Genomic DNA, 21,835 nt, shown 5'->3' on the forward strand with positions numbered 1-21,835 from the left:
AGAAAAATCCCCATCCTGGGAAAGGTCTGAGCTAGAGCTGAGAAAGCCAACAACCTGGGAAAAATCCAGGTTGGATTTTTCCATGAGCCTTCAGCAATGTCCACACAGCCACACCAGCTTTTCTGTAAAATCAGTGGATTTTGGAAAGCAGCTCTAAAATAAGGATATTCAGCTGCAATCCTGTGCTGTGTTGTGCTGTGCAGCCCTGCCCAGCCCATCCTGCTCTGCATTTTTCACCATCTGTGATGGACCTGACACCTGCAAAAGGAGCTGTTCCCACTCAAATGCACACCTAAGCACCATTCTCTTACTGAAAAACTGAACAAACCTCGCCAGTTGTTCATTTTGGTCCATAGGAGGTCTCTGCTAGGAAAGATTCCCTTTAGAATACTTTTGGAAGGAGTGTTGATGGCCTGGATTTCATTAAGCCACTAATAACCACCTGGCTAAAGTACAGCATCCGAGAACTTTGTGAAATCAGAAAGAATTTAAAAAGATCAGTGAGAGCAGAGGTCCCTTGGAAACTTCAGGAAGCTGCTGAGATTCAAAGAGTTGAACATTTCCTGATGTGGAATCTCCTGGAAGGAGATTCTGGGAAGCATCTCTACAAGGAGCAGCCACCAGTAGAAGGAGATTTTGTTTTCCCTACAAAGTTGCTGGGCATTCCCTGGACTACAGGTGAGCCTTGTCACTGCTGGGATCTACTTGCTCACCTTGTGGGATACAGACCCCATCTCTGGCACATCAGAAACCAAATTTCCCCCCTTCCCTGTGGGAGAGACAGGCAGCTTCCCAAGAACCAGCCTTTGTCCTTCATGCTCAGCTGGGCAAGGGCTTGGTTCTGAGTTCTGAACTGCTTCAAATATATCCTTGTTGCCACCGTTTAGGATAGGAAAGATCCAGGGAAACGAGAAGCAGCAAAGATTTATGCGTCATGGTGTTCCATGACTGGTCAATCCTTCAATAAGTCATCCAATGGGGCAAAGAGGCAAAGGTTGAACCACAGCAGTCCACAGCCAGCTGGTGTTTCGTGATGCCATAAAGTGGTGAATGCAGACAAGGGCACAGGGAGGAACCAGGAGAAGATCAGCTTAGTTGGAAAAAGTGATTTTTCAGCAACTGGCAGCTCACCATGGCTATTCCTCACTGGCTCCTCATGCCTGCGCTCTCCCTGCTGCCCCTCTTGGCACAGGTTTCAGCACAGGAAATAGGTAAGCTCTTTCAGGAGCTCCATGTCTCTGAGGAATGTCTCCCGTGGGAGGGGGGTGGCCCTCTTGCAGATGGGCCAAGACACCATTGCTCCACAGCTTGTGACCACAGCTCTCACCCAGCTTCTTCACAATATGAATCCTTGGACAATTTTGCCTCTTATTTGTGTGGTTTTTCCAGGATGTTCTGTCAGTAACAACCAGCCAAGCGTTCCTGAGAATCAGTCACCTTATGTGGTGACCACTGTCCACGTGCAGCCAGGTTTCACCCTAACCATTGATCCCAGCTCCTCCGATGGCCAGTTCTTCACCATTGAGGGCTCCGAGCTGAGGCTCACAAAGCCTGTGGACTATGAGGTAAGCCTCTAGCTGGCAGGCTGCAAGGGTGGGATGGATAATGCTGGGATACAAGGAGTTTCAACCTGGAGTCTTGGGCTTCCAGGGATTCTTAACCTGTTTCTAAAGGAAATAAGTTAATTCAGTTGTGTAAGTTTGGGAACCTACATGGAGATGGAGAGAGACCATTTATAAGGGCTTAAAATGACAGGATAAGGGAGAGTGACTTCAAACTGCCAGAGGACAGGTTAGATGGGATATTGGGAAGAAACTCTTCCCTGTGAGGGTGGTGAAGACCTGGCACAGGTTGCCCAAAGGAGCTGTGGATGCCACATTCCTGGAAGTGTCCAAGGCCAGGTTGGAGAGGACTTGGAGCAACCTGGGATAGTGAAAGATGTCCCTGCCTATGGCAGGGAGCTTTAAGCTCCTCTCCAACCCAAATCATTCAGGGATTCTGTCATCTTGTGTGAAGCAGAAAGGCAGTATAAAAGGTCATTGTGTTGACTTAGGTTGGTGCTAAATTATTTTAGCTCTCCAGAGGCTCTGTATACAGCCACAGGCACCCTTAAGTTCACTTTCAATAGAAAAATCCACTTTTACTTGAGCAAAGAGCAACAACCAGAGTTAACACCCCGCAGGTGCCACTCTACTTGCTGCATAGAATGTTTCTGATTTATTCAATTTTAAAAGAAATCTGTTTGATTTTACTTGAGGTGAGAGAAAATGGCAAATTAGCTCTGCCAGCATCTTAACAGGAATTACAGGGAGAGCGCCTGGTAGATGGGGCTACTTTGATATCACCATAAACAAGATCCCAGCATTAAGGAAAGACAGAAAAAGTTAGATACACCTGAAAATAAGATAAAGCCCAGCAGCGTTTCTGATTCTGCAAAGCACAAATTTGGCTCATTTGCTTTAGCCAGAGTTTGTACTCCTCTACAAACTGTTTGTACTCTTTCTACAGTGTGTGGGTTTGTTTTTCATGCAGGTAGACCCTGTGCTGCTGCTGTACCTGTCCTGCGAGGGCCCTGCTGGCCAGGTGAGTGCTCTCCCATGGCTGAGCCCTGGGACAAGGCACTGCAGGCAGCACCTGCTTCCCTCTGCTCTTCCTAATCCTCACACTGGCATGGGCAGATCTCCTTTTCTTTGTGGACAGAAACACTGCTCACATAGCCACAGAGAGCACCAAGGCTCTGCCAGTGGGGAGGTGGTGGCAGCAAGCCCAAAATCCTACCCCAGGATGTGGGCTGGCTGCAAACCCCAGCTCCATCCAGCCCACATCCTTACACCATCCCCTCTGGTCTCCAAAGCAGAATCAGCCCCAACAGTCTATTTCTCTCTTTGTGTTTTTTTTATTATTTTCCCATTCTGCAGAATTATCTCTTGCAAATCATAGTCACCGTTCTGAATGAGAACGACAACAGCCCTGTGTTTGCACAGCCAAACCTCAGCAGGGATATCCCAGAGGTAAGGGGTTTTTGTAAGGGAAGAGGGCACTGCTCACTGACTGCTCTGGGACTGAGGAAGGGTCAGCAGGGAGAGGACTTCAATCCCAGTCACACAGACAATAACTACAATAATGTATTTTTTCAGGATACAAAAGTGGACACAGTCATTGTAGCCCGTGGAGAATTGAGTGCTAGTGATGCTGACCTGGACACCATTTACTATGAGCTCATTTCCACAGTGCAGGTGAGCATCTCTGGGGACAAACAGTAGCTCTGGAGAAGCTGGATTCAAAAGATCCCCAGCTTTGAGGAGAAGGTCACTGCATTTAGCTCTCTCAACTTTTACAAAACCCAAACATTGATTTGGTTAGCAGAGCAGAGCCATCAACACTGCAGATATTGAATTCTCTTATGGCTCACCCTTTTAATGCACTGTACAGATTAAACTTTCATCTAGGATATTCAGAGCCATAATGACTCAGGGAAGTCTTGTTGGTATGAATTGTAAACATATCAGGAGACCTTTGTACCTCAGGGAGCTCAGAATTGCACTGAGTCTGATGGGGAGAAGAGTTCTTGCCCTAATTGCCAACGGCAGCACAGGAAATGGATTGTGCACACAGTTAAACCAATGCCAGCCTAGAGTGCAAGGGCTGGCAGTAAACTAAGATCAAAAGGAAATTCAAGAGAAATAACAAATGTATGTTTGCATTGAAAAGCATGTGGAGAGAGCAGACAGTGCCTCTGTTACCTCTAAATACACAGGGAATTTAAGTTTCTGTGATCAGAAACCACCAGTTTTTCAGCTCTGGGATCAGACTTTGCATTCACATTGGTGTAAATCCAGAGAGGTTTAGAAATTCAGAGGCACAAGATTAAATGAGAACCAGAGCAAGAAGGTTATAGAGTAAAATGCAACGCATGACACTTCAACTCAACTTTACAGTTTCTTTCCAAGTCCAGCTGTGTTAGGCTAGGGCAGGTGATCTTGTCAGTTCTCAAAGGCTGAGCATCCTTTGGCTTTTTTTTTGTGCATGGAAGTGAGATTGCTTGGCTATTAGGGACCCAAAATCAAGGGTTGTTGGCAACTTGCTAAATGTAGGAAATCAATGAGGTGATAGATTTCATCCAGAAATTGCAGTGCAGGTGGGCCATCAAAGCAGGAGGTCTGGGAGAGGAAATTCACAAGAACAAACCTTTCTGTCAAGCCAGGCAACTCCAGTGTGCAGTAAGTAGATCAGACATTCCCACATTCCAGGTCCCCAAGATTAAAGGTCGAGTTGAGATTACAAAGGCAGCAATGATCAGGATTTGGAATGTGTCTGTGATTGAGTCTGCTATAGGATTTTTCCTTTTCCTTTGCCAGGACACAGATGGTTATTTTGCCATAGGAGGAGTTAATAACCCAGAACTTTATTTACAAAAAGCGTTGGACTATGACAAATTTAATTCAACAACGTTGCTCTTGTATGCAAGGGTAAGTGTTTTGGGAGGAGCAGAATGCCTCATTTGCATGCATCCTTTTACCTGAGGGATGAGTGTGGATGAGACATCTCTGGGATAACAGGAGGGAAGGTGGGGACTGGGGGCCAGGGGTGCATTCAGAGTGGCCTTTCCATAACTCCAGTGACAGACCTGCAGTCAGCTCCCCTTTGCCAGCAGAACAAGACAGCCTACTGCTTTAGCTGCTCTCACATAAATTGCCAATTAAACAGGATGGCCAAAGGGCCTCAGGCCACTGCTTTTGGCAGATGGGCCCCTGTTTTGGCAGTGTGTCTCACGATTGTGCTTTGCCTTGGGGGCAGGACATGCCTGTGACCGGCCCGGAGCCCAGCAACACCACGCACACAGCCACGGCGACAATAACCATCACCATCCAGCAGAGCGACACCCGGGCTCCCTGGTTCCTGCCCTGCAGCCCGCTGCACGGCGACAGCAGCGTCTGCATCAGCAGCCCCTACTCCGGCAGGGTCAACATCTCCGAGATGGCGGTGAGCAGGCTCACACTGTGCCCTGCTGCTGCCAGGGGGGCACGGAACATCTCCGTGAGGGAGCCTTCATCACCCCCAGCCCAGGCAGCGCTGCTGCTCTGTGCTCCTACAGCACCCCGCAGGAGAGGCAAGAGCCGCAGCGGCAGCTCCGGGCTGTCTCTCCACCCTGTCACAGACACCTCCCAGCAATAAACCCCGTCCTGCCCGGGCAGGGATCTGTGCTGGGCTGGGAGAGCTGCGGCTGCTGCTCTGGCCCTGCCTTGTGGGTGATTGTTTGCCTTGTTGCAGACGGAGCCGCTCCTCCTGGAGCCAGGACCCATCTATGCTGTTGACCCTGACTACACCATCAGCGACAGGATCATGTACAGCATCGTCGGGGGTGAGTAAACCTTGCCACCTTCCACAAGGGACACTGCTCAGGTGTCCTCTGGTACAAGAGCACTTGAGGGAGGGCCTGGGATTTGCCCCTCTCTTTCTGCCACAGAGACATAACTAGAACACTGTTGATTAAGTAGAAGAAACAGACTGTACAGAGAGGAAGAAAAAAAAATTACAGTCCCCCAAACCAATCTCAATGAAATCTGTTTCAAAAAGACTTTGGTCTTTTTCGGGTTTTTGGGTTTTTTGGGTTTGTTGTTTTTTTTTTTTTTTTTTGTGAGATGAGGCATGTTTTATCTTTAAGCTTTTAGATGTGATTTTGTCAGTCTGGTCATGCTGCTTTCATACAGTCTTTGAGCTGAATCTAAAATTCCCACATTATCAGCCTAATTTCTATTCATTGCTCAGAATTATGTTTTTTACTCCCCAGCATATTGCCACTGTCTCATCTGCCCTGTTTCAGTCTTGATTCCAAAATTATCAAACCAAAGGTCACATTGGTCAACTGGAGTGTTCCTCTCCCTTTACCTTTTATGCCTCATGGCACCACAGTTGTGAATATCCTCCTGACATCAAATGTATTAAAGAACATTAAATTCCACTGGCATTTGCATGGAGTGTGACCTCCCTCCCCACAGTCAGTGACTCAGATCCTTGTCAACAGAGAGCCCACAGTGTCTCAGGGTGAGGAAAAGAACTAAAAATTCTGCTTATCTTACAACATGTATACAACATAGGTACGTTTATGATTCCTACAGATGTAGGAATCTGGTTTCTACCTGTACATAAATACAAGGTTTGTGTCCAGACTCCCTTTGTAATCAGTAGAGGTAAATAAGTATTCCCAGAGCAGACTAGGAACTGGATGGAGATTTTCAATCCTCAAATTGTACCAGAAGCTCTGGGCATTTATCACACTTTAGACTGGCAGTCTGTGGGCCTAGGCACTAGAAATGCAAAACTTTGTTGTCCTACCTCATTTAATTGGGTTCACACACATCTAATGTGTCCCTCTGCATCCCTGGCCAGCACTCCAAGTCTTTGGAACAGGCAGGCAGGCAAGGAAAGCAGCATCTCCTTGAGGGTATTTTCACTAAGACATGGAAGAATGAGCTCCAGGTCACTTTATGAAGGAATCTGATGGTTGAATGGCCTTTGCATTTTCTCTAGGGAATACAGACGAAGTGTTCTCAGTGGATGCAGACACAGGGAATCTAACCATGAAAAAAATAGTGACTTCCCCAGATTCCTTTCTGTTGCAAGTTATGGTAAGTGATGACATTACAGCCAGCCCAGCTGGATTTCCAGGAAGCAGCAGCTTGGGTGCAACAGGAATCAATGACCTCAAAAACAACTCACTCACTTTCTTGGGAAGGGCCCAGTGTTTGACCTTGCACCAGCCCACATGCAAAGCTCCTGAAGCAGTTGAGAATTTCCCCTCAGGTGGGGGTGATGACAGCAAAGGAAATTCACCCTGGGCACATTCTGCTGAGCTGGGAATTGCAATGGGCTTTGGATCGAGCCCGTCCTGCTGTGTCTCATCAGGGCCAGGAGAAGTCTGGCATCTCTCTCCTCTCCCTTTCTCTCCAGGCCACCCAGGTCAGCAACATAAGGAAATACTCTGTAGCCACGGTGGAGATCAAGGTCATCAATAAGAGCAATTTTCCACCCTACTTTGAGAAGGAAGTCTACAGTGGGATGGTGTTTGTTGGGCTGCCCCAGAGAAGCTTCGTCTACCAGGCTGGAGATCCTTCCACCCCCCTGGGGATAACAGCATTGGATCAGGATTTCCCTGATGTAAGAAACTAAAAGTGCTCTGTCTTCTGTCTCACTGCTTCAGGCTTAGGAGGGGAGGTGGGGAGAGGCAAACATGTTGTCCTCTAGTGTTCCATGCTGTCTTCCCTTGGAAATTCCACAGATACCAGAAGCACTTATGGTGTGATGTAATGGGGAGAAGCTGCTGGACTCCCCTCTTCCAAAGCCAGTCCCACACAGATCACTTGCATAGGTGTGTTTTGCCTGGGCAAGTACTAAAGTTGCCAATACAAGCTGGGTTAAGACTTGGTTGGTTTTTTTTTTTAATGTTTTGTGATACATACTTGGCCTCTGAACAACAGGGTGAACACAGTCAAGTTCAGCCTTTCTCCCTGCTCAGCCCAGGTTTATTCATTACTCTCCACACCTGCTCATACCTCAGGGGTTTTGGACTAATGCTGCCAAGGGGTTGTTGGGAAGATGCATGTGAAGCACAGTGAGGTTTGCTCATCCCCTCTCTGGCCTTTCAGAAAGTCAACCCCAACATTGAGTACTATCTCCAAAACAGCACCGATTTCATCGCAACCAGGGACGGGCTCATCCTGACCAACACGGTGCTGGAGTCCCCAGGAACTGTCACCATCCAGGTAGGGCACCCTCCTTGCTATTTTGTCAGGGGTGTGGAGAGGAGGAATTCAAATCCTCTTTTTGCTTGGGTCAAAGGAAGCAGCCAATAACTTTAGACTTCAAGAAGCTGGATGTCCCCTTTGTCCATGTGCCAGCCCAAGGCTTGCCTGGCACAGTGCTGTCTGAACCAGCCTGGCCACAGCACTGCTGCAGCTCCATGGGCAGCCACAGAGAGGTGCCAACACCTGCCCCAGGCTGCCTCAGAACTGTGCTCTGCACTGTGCTGGGAACTGAGCACAGGGCAGGGATGTGGTTCTGCTCATCCATCCCCAGGGCAGGGAATCTTCAGAGCTCTGGTTCCCCTGTGACCAGGCTCTCCAGCCACACTGAATAGCTGTGGTGAGGATAGGGACAAAGTGCTTTTTCCTCAAAGGGCCCCCCACAGACCTGGAGAGCGAGCTGGAGGTCTGGGAGTCCCTAAGCCATCTCTTTCCCATGTTCCCATAGGCTGTTGGAAAGGATGTGTTGAGCCTGCAGGAGGCAAGCGCCATAATTGTGGTGGAGATCATCCTTGCCACAGGTAGGCTGGGAGTCTGTGTTTTCTGCTCTGGGGAGTCTTTTCTATTTCTGTGGCAAACTGGCCATGATGGGTCACCTGCTGAAGCCTGTGGGCCTGGGCTGAGGCCAACCCCAACCCTACAGGAGGCTCTGTGGTGGCTGTAGGAGGGAAAACACCCCAACAACATCCTCACAGTGTAATCACCACATGCCTCAGGAAGCCTCCTAAGACTAAGTGGTGCTGTCTTGGAGTGTCTTTTCTTGTTGTTCCAAAGCTAAATCCGGGGTTGGTTCATGCTGGGAAATAACCCAGGATGTCTTATCATGGCTAAGGAGACCTTGGTACATCATTGGTCCTTTTTAGCCAAACACAGAGAAATTTGCAATGTTCTTGCCTGCCTTAGGCAGAGCAGAGGGCAGCTGGCACACCCCAAAGCCAGGATTGCCCAAGAGCCAAGGCATTCCTACTCAGGTCAAGTTGGAGTCTTTTACACCAGGATTTTATGGTCTTACAGGAGAAACAGCCCATGAGTAATAAGAGAGACATGAGGCTCCATACGTAACCCTCCAGCTACTGTTTAACCTTGTTGATGTAAAAACAGCTCACACTGCATACTGCTGAGAAATTACTCTTAGATTGGTCTTAAAAGTAAATTAGGATTGAAGTTCATGAAACTTCTTATGCTTTGAGTTAGGATGAACCAATAGCAATGAATTTTTGTCTCAGGGTAGGCAGACAACGCCCAGACTCCACAGGATGATGTGTGATTGAAGTTCCATCACTTCACCCTTGTCACCACCATTGTGGGGTGGGAAAATCAAGTGGGTTTCTAGGTGTCAATTTGGATTCCCTAAAGCTAGTGTCACTTCACAGCTAAAAACCACTGGAAATCCCATTTAAGGGTGCAGCCCAGCATAAAACTGGTCCACGTGTGAGCTCACAAAGCTCCAAGCAAGTACCAACACTTCTGGGCAACTTTGAAATGTTGCCCTTGCTGCTTTAGCCACACAAAGCAATGGTGCTGTTGAATATGCAGAACTATACAGCTCTGTGACTCACTGTGGGCTGTGGCTCCCCAGGAAACAGGATTAAGCAGCAAAACTCACTGAGGCCCTAAATCCTTGCCAAGGTGTTAATGATAAACTGAGGGTGGGATCAAATGTAGTGGGAATACTCCAATTCCATTATCATAAACAGGTCAGCAGGAGAATAAAACTTTGTTTGATGAATCTTTAATGAGAGTCATTTACAGTACAAAATGAAGCTGAAAAATTTCAAGAGTCCCACCACCACCAAGCAAAGCTGAGAATAGGAGTGTCTTCCCACTCTGGTGTCAATCTCTGTACAAATACCTGACACTGACCAGTGCTGGAAGGTGCCCCTGAGCAGACTGAGCAATATTGCTACAGATACAAAAGGGCAGGAAAGGTTTTCATGTCCTAGGGACTTTCTAATGCTTTTCCTATTTCCTGTTCCCTTTTTTGTTTCTTATTTTGCTGTGCTTGTCTGAATTGGAGAGGATGTTCCAGATGAAAGGAAGCTTTGCATTTTCACACATGGATGTACAATCATTTTTGCATTGTGGTATAAAAGGGTGAAGTGGGAAAGTCAAATAACTAAATAGTTTTAGTCCATCTGCTTGCCTGATGCAGTCAGGTATTTATTAACTTAGTTAAATCACAGGGTAAAAGTCACTGTCCTGTAAATGGCTGCTAGTTCCACCTCATTGAATTTATTGAAAATTACAATATTCTGTGTAGTTAAAAAAGAAGCCCTTGGCTTTTAGGGCAGCAAAAAAAGGTTTTCTGTGGTATCAGATACATGACTGTCACATTCTACAGCACGGGATACTTCCTTGCCTTTCAAAAATTGGGTGGAGCTTCTCCCACAGTAAAGGGTTGTGTCAGAAAATGCTGCCTGCCAGTTTTGGGTTTTTTTAGGCTTTGTAACATTGGTTTGTTTCCTTGCAGCTGTAACCCCCTCTCAGAAGATGTACTCTGCTCAGGACATGGCTGTCTTGGGGGGCGTATTAGCAGCACTGCTGTTAATTGCCTTGATCTTCATTGGAGTGCTGCTATGGAAATCCAATAGATGCTATGGAAAACCTGTCAAATCCCTGATGAAGAAAAGGGTAAGTGCTTTGACTGTACCTGAACTTCTAAGAGTTAGAAAGTGGGCTCTGAGGAAGCTTTGAAGGATGGATGGGCTGCCCAAGTGCCACACATTTGTGTGAAGGTGGTGAATCACTCCCAAGATGAAGTTTGCAGAGGTGGCATCATTGTGGTGCCATTTGTTGCTGTTCTTTCTGCCCCTGAGCCTGGAGCTGTGTGGTGGATGATGAGCAGACATGGTAAGGAGAGCAGCATAAAATCTAGGATAAATGTGGCACACATCGGGGCAGTCTCTGAAAAACACCTGTCTGTGATATAAACCACTGTTCATCCTCCATAGTCAAAGGAGAAAAGAGTTCCTTCATATCTGATCCCAAAGCCTGGGCTCAGACACTTGTCTGCACTTGAGCTATTTAGTTTTGGACCTCTCAGGTCCCTGGCAGATTGGTCACTGGGAAGTTTAGGGTGTAGTTTGTCTGACCAGATGTTGGTCTGTGCCATAGGCTGGGCCTGCCAGGAGCCTAGACCTGAGTGCAGAGCACACAGCTCAGGTGGGTAACAGAAGTCCTTCACCCTGAGGAGGGAAATCCCACTGCAGAATGGAGTGGGTACAAATCACCACGTGTGTGGGGCTGGTGCTCAGCCCTCCTGGAGAACAAGCCCACCTATCTGAGAAAACTCCAAAAATGGAGCCAATCAAAAATGTCTCTTCCAGGGATCTGCATCTTTCCCTGGTTTCAAATAGGTCTAACTGCAAAGCTGAACTTTCCTGAGCAGGACTCAGTCACTGCAGCCACCCCTTCCCTCCTGCCCCCCAGTTCTTTTTCTGTCACTACACTCACAGTATGTCTCTCTTCTTGTAGCTCTCCAAGGAAATCTATGGGGGTTACCAGAACAAATATTACCAGGAAGATGAACAGCCAGATGTGAGCACCCAGCAGCATGAGACATCAGAAACAAGCAGTGTCCAGGAAGAGACTCCTGTGCCAGAGCAGCCAGCATTTTCCTTGCACTCCTCCAGTGCAGAGGAAACACAGAGTCTCCCAAAGGGCTCCATAGCTTCCACTGTCATCTTTGACCAGGAAGAGGAAGAAAAGGGAAAAGAGGCTGGACAGGAGAAAGAAGTGAAGTCAATCCTCAAAACAGACAGGCACGTGGCAGATGATGGCTACAAAGCTGTGTGGTTTAAGACTGATGTGGACCCTGAGGCTGGAGAGAGGGTTGAAGTGATTGAGGACAATGCAGCAGATGATGATGATGATGATGATGATGATGATGATGATGATGATGATGATGATGATGACAGTGACCAAGATCTGCAGAAGAATGAGGAGGAGGAAGAAGAAGGTTCTGACACAGATGGTCACCACCAAGGGCTGGGAGAGTCCTTTGCCTCAGTGAGCTCGTCACCCCCAGCAGCAGAGGTGATAGTCAACATGTCTCACACAGATGCAGGGACAGAGGGCACTGAAATATAATAGAAATTGGGTACATACCCCCAAAATGGGGCAATCTCAGCTTCTCTGCTGACATGAAGCCCATCTTTCTGCTCAGGGGGGAACTGGAATGCTGAAGGGTGAGGTTATCTGTCCTGCTTGTCTGAATGCAGCAATTAAGGCCAGAAGAGATTACAGCTAATTTAACCCTTTAGTGAGACCTTGGAATATCACTTAGGATTTTCAGGGTGAAGCATTTCATCTTTCCACCTTCCTGCCAGTTCCCTCTGGGTCTCTTGACATCGCCTTCCCTAACCTGGCTGTGGGTACAGCAGAGCTGAAGCTGCCCTGGCCTGGCAGCAGCGAGCCCAGCTCACAGGAGCAGCTGAGTTGCACTGTCCAGTGCTGTTTGGCTCATCCCTTGAGGATGCTGCAGCAGAGTGTCAGCAAGTCCCTCTGAGCCTGCAGATGCTCCTGTGACTGTGCAGGAGCTGACCTCAGGGCTTGGTTCTGCTCTGTTGTCCCAGCACAAGCAGCTGGAATGTGCCACCAGACCCTTGTCCTGCCAGCCAGGAGGTTCCACGCTGTTTCCTTTGTCACTGGTAAACAAGGACTCATCCCATATTCTGTACTGAAGGACTTTGTCATCAGTTTTCTATGTCATAAACCCACTAATTATGCAGTACTTTAGCTATCTGGTATCTGTCAGGCAAAAGAGCTCCTGAGATATTGTCTTCAAGTGCCAAGTCATCACTCTGTTTCCAGGTAGCAGAGGGAAGGAAATACTTGATGCTTTTGTCTAGGTTTGCATCTCCCATCAACCAATCTCTTCTCCCAGCTGGCAGCCAAAAGCTGGGCTGATTTCCACCAGCTGAGAGCATGGCTCTGTGCATTTGCATCTTCTGATCATCAGCACAAGATCTGTGCTGCTCCTGGAGAAAAAAACAACTGCTGGGATCTGCAGGAACATCAGAGCACATGTGATTCCCAGGACATGTCCCTGTCCCAGTGTTCCCGTGGTCTGTCCTGCTCTCCTGACTTCAGGAGCTGTGTTTGTGCTGAGGATCAAGCCCAGGACCTGGGAAGTTTTCCTACTTCCTGCAGCAAAGCTGTTTGCCCGGGAATTACAGTGTGGTAATGGAGGGTGGGGAGTGTGCCTGCCCAGTGTTTGCCATATAAAGATTCCCTCCAGCAGCTTTGGGATATGTCCAGGAAGCATTTCCCACAGAGAACTCTCTGGCAGCTGCTCACTGCCAACCCAACACCTCTGGCCACCAGCAAGGCAGAGGATCCAGCCTGCCTGTCCCTGTGCTGATGGGAGGGTTGCTGATGTGGGGAGAAGCTGGAGAGCTTCTCCTCTGCTCTGTTCCCTTGGTGGCCCTGCCGTGTGTGGTCCATTCCTGTCAGTGCTCTGCTGTCTGTCTGCCTTCCCTCTACTGCTGTGCACTCTGGATTTCTGCTGGCACACTCGTTTATGAGCTCCCTGCAACTGCAATCTGTGTTCAGCTCTCGGTGCTTCCCTTCCCCTCACCAGGGTGCTTCCCGTGCTCTTGGAGTGGGACTGGTCCCATCAAACCCGTCTTTGTTTTCTCCCAGCTCTCATCAGTGCACACAGCCACGGGATTTGGTGTTTTCCAGGGTTATGGGTGTTTAATTTCAAAGGAGGTGATGTTTGGTAAATATTGTGTCTGTGGAAGTGGTGGTTGTTGTGAGGAGAAGAGAAGCACAACAACACCAAAATAAAACTTGGCAGCAGGCAGAGCTCAGCTGCTTCCAGCTATTGCCTGTTAAAGCCTCCAGATCCTGTGTTCTTGACTCCTGTCCTTTGGAAAGAAATAAAGAAAAATGTGGAAGGAGCAAGAAGAAAATGTAACCTTTTAAGTTCAACTCCATGTGTACTTGCATTCCATCTGTTTGGGTTGGTTTGTCTGCTGAGGCTGGAAGGGTGACAGAGTTTTTTGCATCCTTGTACAACAATCATGTTCATTTATAAACATCTGCATAAGAAAGAAAAATGTACTGACAGAAATGTTTTTAGAAAATTGGATCAGCTGATGTGTTTTTTGATGGCAAATAAATATCTAAGTACCTTGAAGATCTCATCCTTACTCTCCAGAGACATTCAAGTGCTTTTTGAAGTTTAACTCTACAGGTAGATATAAGAAATCCCTTTCACTCCATCCCCAGCCAAGCTCTGTTTTTATTTATATACCAGCTTAGAATGATCCTTTTTAAATATTTGTAATGCAGAGTTATAAAAAGCTGGTCAGCCAATCTGCAGGGGGAGAAAGAGCAGTTTCAGTGCGGCTGTGGCACGTGTGGGTTTGAGGTTTTACAGGTGGGAGTGGCACAGATGCCAAGGGAGAGGATCCTCACGGCTTTCCAGCTTTGAGCACCCTCTCCTGATGCAACACAGACCTGGCATGGGCCTGTTTCACCTTCACTTTGGCCTCTAGAAGGAAAAGAAGCCTCTCAGCTGCCAGGGGAAATTCTAAAGATGAATTGAAAACAGCAGGTGCAAACAGGGAATTGGAAAAATCAAGTAAATACAGACATTTCACCTGCAGGAGGAAACAGAAACAGACTGAAAAATTCCCAGGTGTGTGAAAATTAATTTCTGCTCAAATACTGTCCCCATCTAGAACTGAATAATCTCAGAGATTTCATCAAGTGTCATTGGAATACCTGACAGCAAATGCATCCTTTTGCTTTTTTTTTTTTTGCTTCTGACAGAAAAATACTTCTGGCTTGCCAGAGTGCAGAGGGCAGTTGTTGGTTTAGTTTTGAAGGGATGGAAGAGACCTGGTGATATTTCTCTTTGTATGTAGGGCAGCAGAATGATCTAGCATTTATAAACTTCCAAATGATAAACAGACAGAGATAAAAGACCTGTTTTAACCTAATTCCCTTTGGATATTGAGCAGCTTTAAGTCCAAAAGGGATTATTTTTCCTTAAAAAAAAGCAAAGTCAATTAAATTTTATTCCGGTTTGTGCGATTTATTTTTTCATGAGTTGGTTGCTGAGTCCTCATGGAAATAAAGCTGACCTCAGCAGTAAATGGAATTTAAAGAACCAGTATAAACTCCATCAAACAGGTTTTAAGCAAATTGTGGTCTTTCCTTTTTATAAATACCTATTTTATCCAATCAGCAATAACAGCAATTCACCATCAAATTCCAAGGAACAAATTTTGAGCTATAACAAAAACTGAGGCTGCAGAAATGACCCAGCAGTAGTACTGGGATATAAATTGTTTTCCTGTGCTCCTTTTGCACAGAGAGGTTGGTGTAATGAAGGACAGAGATGGGAGTGTTGGGTTTCCCCTTGGTTTGTGTAAGTTGAGATAAGTACTTGTATGATAAGCTTTAATGGAATAGCTGAAACATGTAAGACACATATTACACTTGTGGTCCTCTTGGATTTATACATCTTTATGGATGTGTTATGGGTTTTATAGAAGGATAAGTGTCATAACTGTCCAGGTGTAAAAGTAAGGGATTTCTTGAGGAGATACAAGACCACATATTCCTTCTAGGTCCCCATGAGCTTCTTGCCCCTGTAACACAGAAACACCATCCATCAACACCAGGGTCACAGTTTGTCTCTCCCATGCATCACAAAGACTTCAGAGCCTCTGAGTTAAGGGCAGTTGTGAAGAAACAAAACAATCATTCTTTCCTCATCCAGTTTTCTTTATGAGAAATCTCTCTGTTACTGATTACATTCCAAATAACAGCAGGAAGCAAATGTGTCACTGCAGATTCCAAAATACCCATTGAATGGGAGATCATTGCCCGTGCTGATGCCTTAAGTTCTGAGTTTTTTAAGGCCCTCGAAGGCCTTACAATAAATACCCATTTTATTCCCCTTAACTCTGTGTGATCTCTGTTCCAGCTCCTAAAGGGAACAATGCTTCCACCACCAGGTGAGACAAGAGATGGTCACATCCCAGGAGCCTGGGTGGGGAATGTTTTATGGAATTGCCCAGGTGGCTTTAACTTGTGGGGTTTCCATAGTCTGACCATGGCAGGCCCAGCCTGTGCTTCAGCTCAGCGCCACTCTGGGCCCCCAGTCCTCAGGGAAATGAATGTCCCAGGCAGATCACACAGCTCTGTTTATTCCTCTGTGGATTAGGATGATTTTCTGGGAGCAGGCTGTCCCTCCTGACCTGTTCCCTTCCTTCTCCCTGCCAGGCTGTACCTGCAGAAAGGCCAAGGTGAGACCAGGGTCTGTAAAAGATTATTTTCTACTCTACACTATTTCTCTAGAACTCGATTAAAAATAATAAAACTCTATCAATGTGGTTTTAATTGCTTCATTTGCATTGGTCAATTAAAGCAAATCATTGAGAAGTGGCTTGAGCACCCCCTGGTTGGAGCTGGCAGCTCTTTTTTATTTTCATTCTTTGAATTTAATTATCTCTTAAGCAATTACTGCAATTAAGGTACAGGGTGAGAACAGCATTGCTGCCCTGCTGGATTGGGAAATCCAAGTGCAATTCCTTGGAGAGATTGAGGGGATGGGGAGCTGAGCCTCAGGCTGGGTTTTGGCAGCAAGAATGGGGTGAGGAGGGGAGAGGGGAGATCCCCAAAACTGGTTAAAGCCCATTCTGCTGGGTTTGGGTGCCCCCACCCCAAAAAAGGATCCTGGTTAAAGGGGGCTTGAAGCAGCGGGGTGTGCTGGGGGGCTGTGCTGGAACCCCCAAACCCTGGCCAGGGATGGTGGCAGTGCCAGATCCACAGGGACACCATGGAGGGGCTGTGCTGGGATCCCCAAATTCCAGCCAGGAATGCTGGGCACTGCCTGATCCAGAGAGATTTCCCATTATGTTCTCTCAGGCTCAACACCTGGCATTTCATTGGAGTCCCACAGGTTGCAAATCCCATGGGAGGAGTTGGAATCCCAGCCGATCACACAGAAGCCAATCCAGGAAGGAAATGAGCTGTTCCACAGATTTTTTCCAATGCGTTTTAACGCAAGGCAGATCTCCCCATCCCCATCCCACATCCCATATCCTGTAGCTTTCGGGTTTCTCCATGACAATCCTCTGCCCTCGCCAGACAAAAAAAAAAAAAAAAAAAAAAAAAAAAAAAAAAAAAAAAAAAAAAAAAAAACACCTGCCCTGGTGCTGGGGGTCCTGGGGGGTTTGGGGTGTCGGAGCAGGAATGAGTGAGTCAGTCGCTGCTTCGGAGCTCGCACGGGGCCGGGAGAGCCCGGCTTGGGGCTGTGCCTAAGGCGGGACTCGGAGCTCCGAGACACGGGATCGCCCTGGCCAAAAGAGCCGCTTGGAGCACCGGAACACGGCATTTGGGCTTTCTTCAAACACCCCAAAACGCTGCACTCAAATCTCTTTTGGTGATGCCCAAACGCTGGCTGACCTGGTTTCAAGACCTCCCAAACACAGGACACGGTCTCTGCTTCAAGCGTCTAAAATGCAGAATTTGATCTGTCTGAGAGCCCAAATGCTCTCTCAGGGACCCTGATCTCAAGCCCCCCAAACCAGGATTTAGTGTCTGTTTCTGTACTTGGCCAAATGACCCAGTTCTGAGCTCCGAAAACACAGCACTGTCTCTCTCTGTGAGCCCCAAAACTGCTCCAGTCCCTCGGTTCTGAGCTCCCAGCTGGCACCAGCAGCAGCTCCCTCACCTCCAGTGGGGTGGGGAAGAGACCTGAGACAAAAATCAGCTCAGAGCACTTTAATAATGGAAACCAAGGCAAAATAATTTAATATTAATGACAACTCATAAAGACAGTGAGAGCAACAAGAGCAGTGAGAACAACAATGAACAGGAAAGACAGAACCTGCCCCACACCCCCCCTTTAACATCATAAATCCAAAATGAAATCCAGAGCACCATAAACTCCCAGTGTGGGGGATTTCCATACTCCTGTTATTTTCTCTGTGGTCCATCCTGAAGATCTGTGGACTAAGGGAGGCACTGGTTGTTCCTCTGGGCAAGGGAAAGGTTCCTGCTATTCCCAAAAACTGGAATTAGTGCTCTGGGAGCCCAGTCTGGTCCTTCCAGTGACTGGGGATCACCCAGAGGGTCTTTACCTGCATAAAATGGAGATGACATCCTGGTCCAGTGCATTTCCAGCAGCATTGGACTCTCCTGGCCTAGGTGGCCATGGAAGTTGCACCTGTGACAATTCAGGGATGACTTTAAATTGGAGATGTAAAATCAGAGACTCCAATTCTTCTCAGCACTTCTTGCTTAAATGTTCCCCTGCTGGAAGAGCTCAACTAATATTTTTACTGACCAGATTGCTAAAGCATGGGAAAAACAATCAGCATTCCCTGAATGCCTCCATTTCTTTCACAGCCATCTGCAACCAGAGGCTGATGGGCAGGAGCCTGCCTGGAACAGGCTCAAGGGGTGGTATTAACTCCATTTTTCCCATTTTTGAATGATTCTGGCACTATCCCATGTTCCTGAGTGTGCCAGAAACCCCAGAGCTCCAGGAGCTGCAGCCAGCTGCAGGCAGGTGTTTTTCCTTCTCAGCTTTTTGGGAATGTGGGTGAAGGTCCCCTTCCCTGTCCAGCTCTAGGAGCTGTCCTTGCCACAGACCCCACACTGATCCTGAGCCCTCTTGGAGCCAATTCCTTGTCCCTCCCTTATTTCTCACACTCAGATTGAGGCCCTGCTCTTTTTGCCCTCCTTCAGGGGCTCATCCAGTGAGACTATTCCCACTTTTCAGCAGACCAGGCATCATTCTCCAGTGTCTCCAGGAAATTTCCAGAGCTGACCCATTCCCAAGTACAGTCAGGACAAAGGAAGAACAAAGGTTTTAGCACTTACCATCTTTAATTTTCTTTTCCCACAACAACTTGCTTTTACAACTCTTTTAGTCTCAAAAGGTTCCTTGTCTTTGTTTCAGCCTCAGAGGATTCTGTGAGGAGATTTCACACCCACAAATCAAGATCCCAAATCCAGAGGGTTGCCCATGAAGGTGAAGCAGAATTGGCTGCTCCAGTGAATTTCCTCCATGTGCACAACTTAAAAACCATTACACCACTACATAATTACCTTGAGCTGGTGCTGCAAGAATGAAAAACTGATTTTCCATGTCCACAGGAGAGAGATTGTCCTGGTCAGGCTGTGAGACCTTACAGGGCACATTGATCAGGGGGCTGTGACTGGGATCCAGCAGGGATTGAGCTTTGTGTGTGTGCAAACCCAGCGTGGGATGGGACAGGTTTTCACTGGGGGAAGCTCTCTCTTTATTCCTTGGCAGTTTTTCTCTGGAATATTAAACAAAGAGGGAGGCCTTGTCCTTAATCCAATTACCACAGGGCAGCAAATTACTGTTTCTTGTTTACCAGCTATGAACAAAACTGGGAGCAGCACTCACAAGGCTGGGAGCTGCTGCTTCACCACACAGTGTCAGCAACAGAGAGAAAACACAAAATGCGTATCCAAAAACAAGGATAAAATTATTACTCATGCTTTTAGTGGGACCAGGGCTAATGCTACCCTGGAACAATAAAGAATTTCTCCCTCAGACCCTCAGAGAGCCCTCAAAAAGCCAAAGTGCAGCAGGGAAGGAAGGAAAGGCATCTCTGCTGGGAACAGCACAGGTCCTGCTGCTCCTGGGGACTGGGAATGAGTCTGGAGCCAAAAGCACCTTCCTGGCTGGAGAGGCTTTCCTAAAGCACCACCTCAGGTTCACATCCTGCTGCCTTTCCCCTCCCTTGGGAAAGGAAGGACTTCATCCAGAGCCTGGAGTAGGAGCAAACAAGGAGGTTCAGATGAGTCACAGGGGGACACAGAAACTGTGCAGGGATTTTTGCCCCAGGGGTCACATTCCTTCAAAGCCAGTGCAAGTTCACTTAAATGACCATTCCACAAATCTCTCTTAAGAGCCCAAAAAAGAAAATGTAACCAAACACTTTGTCCAATTGTCCTCACACCCCATAATTCCAGCAGGACAAAAAAGTCCCTCTTCTTGGACAGCAATATCTCCTACCTGGACCTGTGCCTTCCCCAGCCTTCAGTGGCCACTGTCTCCATCCTCCCACACCTCCTCATCTTCCTCCTTGGCACGTTTGGCTTCCTCATCCTGCAGAGCAAACACAGGGACAGTCACCAGCCTGCTCATCCCAAACCTGGGCAGCAGGGACAGGCTGGTGGCACCCTCTGCATGGTCACCCCTCTGCTGGGCACCATCCCTGCCCCACAGCCCATTCCTGTTCCTGGCTTGGCATCTCCTTTTCACGGGATGTTAAACCACAAACATTTGCTCTGCTGCATTTTGGGACAGCAGAGACTCTCCCAAGGCCATGGACAAACCCTGTTCCCACCCACTGGCTCCCAAAGCCCTTCTGGTCCTGGACAGAGCAAAGGAAACATCTCAGTTCCTGCTGGAAATTTCCTCCTGTGCCCATAAACCCAGAGAAATTGCAGCTGCCCCATCCCTGGAAGTGTCCAAGGCCAGGCTGGGCTTGGAGCACCTGGGCTGTGGATGGAACAGGAGGGGATGGAATGAAATCATCCTTAAGGTCCCTTCCCACTCAAACCATTTTGGGATTCCACGAGCTCTCCGTGCATTTATTTCGCACCGTTTCCTCTCAAATTTAAATTCTCAAATTTAGATCATTCGTTCAAGCAATAATTTTTAAATTATTCCACGAATTAAAAGGGGAGCGTCAAATCTATAAGAATCATTTCTACACCCATCAAATCATTAAATGGAAGCCCATTCCCTCGTCTCTGTCCCTGTTTTGCTGTCCGGTCCGGTCCCGGTCCCGGTCCCGGTCCCGGTGGAGCCGCGGGAGCTGCAGTGCCGGGTGTGGCCACACGGCGGCAGCACTGAGGTGTAGCGGCCACTGCGCATGCGCAGCAGATTTTTTGGGTTGGTTTTTTTTGGTGTGGTTTTTTGTGTTTGTTTGGGTTTTTTGTTTTTCTTGTTTTGGTTTGGTTTGGTTTGGTTTGGTTGGTTGGTTTGGTTTTTGGTTTTTTGTTTTTTGGTTTTTTTAGGGGCGCCAATATATCCCAACTTCAGTCAATCCCAGATCCCGGATTTCGGGTGTTTCAGCGGGAGAAAGAACTCCGCATAAGCAGAGCTGTTTCTAGGTCTTTCATACAGATCATCTTCTCCAGCTTTTTCAAGCCCTTTATTGTTTCATCTATATACAGAAAACGTTGGGTTTTTTTATTTTCAAGCCCTATGGATCCATATATAGAATTCCTTACAGTCTAAAATCCTGTCTATAACACAGCAGATTTATCTTGAAATAAATTAATAGAAATGGTGATATATATATTAATGAGAATCTTTACATTTTCTACTATATTACTCATAAATTAATTTTCAGGGATTTTGGGGCTATACCATCCCTTTTTGGGGGGGATCCCGCCTCATTCCCCACTTCACAGGAGAGATGCCACAAGACTGATGGGAATCTCACCACAGGAAGCAAGGCAGGAATAGGTTAATTCAGAGCACCACCTCAAAATGTTGGGGGGAAAAGGTACATCCCACTCCTCCATGGCACAGTGGTGGGTTTTAGGTGAGGTGGCCACACAGCCTGCACATCCCAGTGCAGATGAGAATCCCTGCACAAGGGTTTTCCAGCTACTCCAGGGCTTGAGCCAACACGAACATCCCCAGTGGTGTTCCTGGTATCCCTCCACCCCCCACTCCTGGCATTATCCTGCCCAAAACAACACAGGAACCTGCGGGAGTCTTGGTTTTGGGATGGACAGTTTTTGGGACAAGCTCAAGCACTCTGTATAATCTGATGTTACAGTTGCAGTTTATTGAGAGGGTGTGGGTATAGAAAGTCCTGCTAAGGGCTGAGAGCCACAGCGCTGAGGAGGACGGAGAGACAGTGGGGGTGAGGGAAAGAGAAGAGCAAGAGAGGGATTTCCTGTTTACAATACAATACATCTTCTTCTATGTTGAATATTCTAATTTTCACTAACCAATCTAACACGAGATACAACTTCTATAGCATTTACATACAGCCTATAAGAATCCTTAC

General features: G+C 47.4%; 1 protein-coding gene across 1 annotated transcript; it reads left to right on the plus strand.

The window, feature by feature from the left end:
- Positions 1-1,060: 1,060 nt before the first annotated feature.
- On the plus strand, positions 1,061-13,113 carry CDHR5 (cadherin related family member 5). The gene is made up of 14 exons (XM_079308298.1): positions 1,061-1,211; positions 1,390-1,565; positions 2,533-2,583; positions 2,919-3,011; positions 3,138-3,236; positions 4,359-4,469; positions 4,798-4,983; positions 5,272-5,362; positions 6,532-6,629; positions 6,952-7,158; positions 7,647-7,763; positions 8,251-8,323; positions 10,273-10,433; positions 11,277-13,113. The coding sequence occupies exons 1-14, from the start codon at positions 1,133-1,135 to the stop codon at positions 11,889-11,891; spliced, it is 2,157 nt and encodes a 718-aa protein (XP_079164424.1). The 5' UTR covers positions 1,061-1,132; the 3' UTR covers positions 11,892-13,113.
- The last annotated feature ends 8,722 nt before the right edge of the window (positions 13,114-21,835 follow it).

Source organism: Erithacus rubecula, assembly GCF_903797595.1.
Source record: "Erithacus rubecula genome assembly, chromosome: 6".
NCBI lineage: Eukaryota > Metazoa > Chordata > Aves > Passeriformes > Muscicapidae > Erithacus > Erithacus rubecula.

Excerpts from the sequence above, each read along its gene's own strand:
- CDHR5 (XM_079308298.1), top strand. The coding sequence starts at position 1,133 with ATGGCTATTCCTCACTGGCTCCTCATGCCTGCGCTCTCCCTGCTGCCC. Across the intron at positions 2,584-2,918 it reads GCGAGGGCCCTGCTGGCCAG|AATTATCTCTTGCAAATCAT; the intron begins GTGAGTGCTCTC and ends CCCATTCTGCAG. Across the intron at positions 8,324-10,272 it reads GGAGATCATCCTTGCCACAG|CTGTAACCCCCTCTCAGAAG; the intron begins GTAGGCTGGGAG and ends GTTTCCTTGCAG.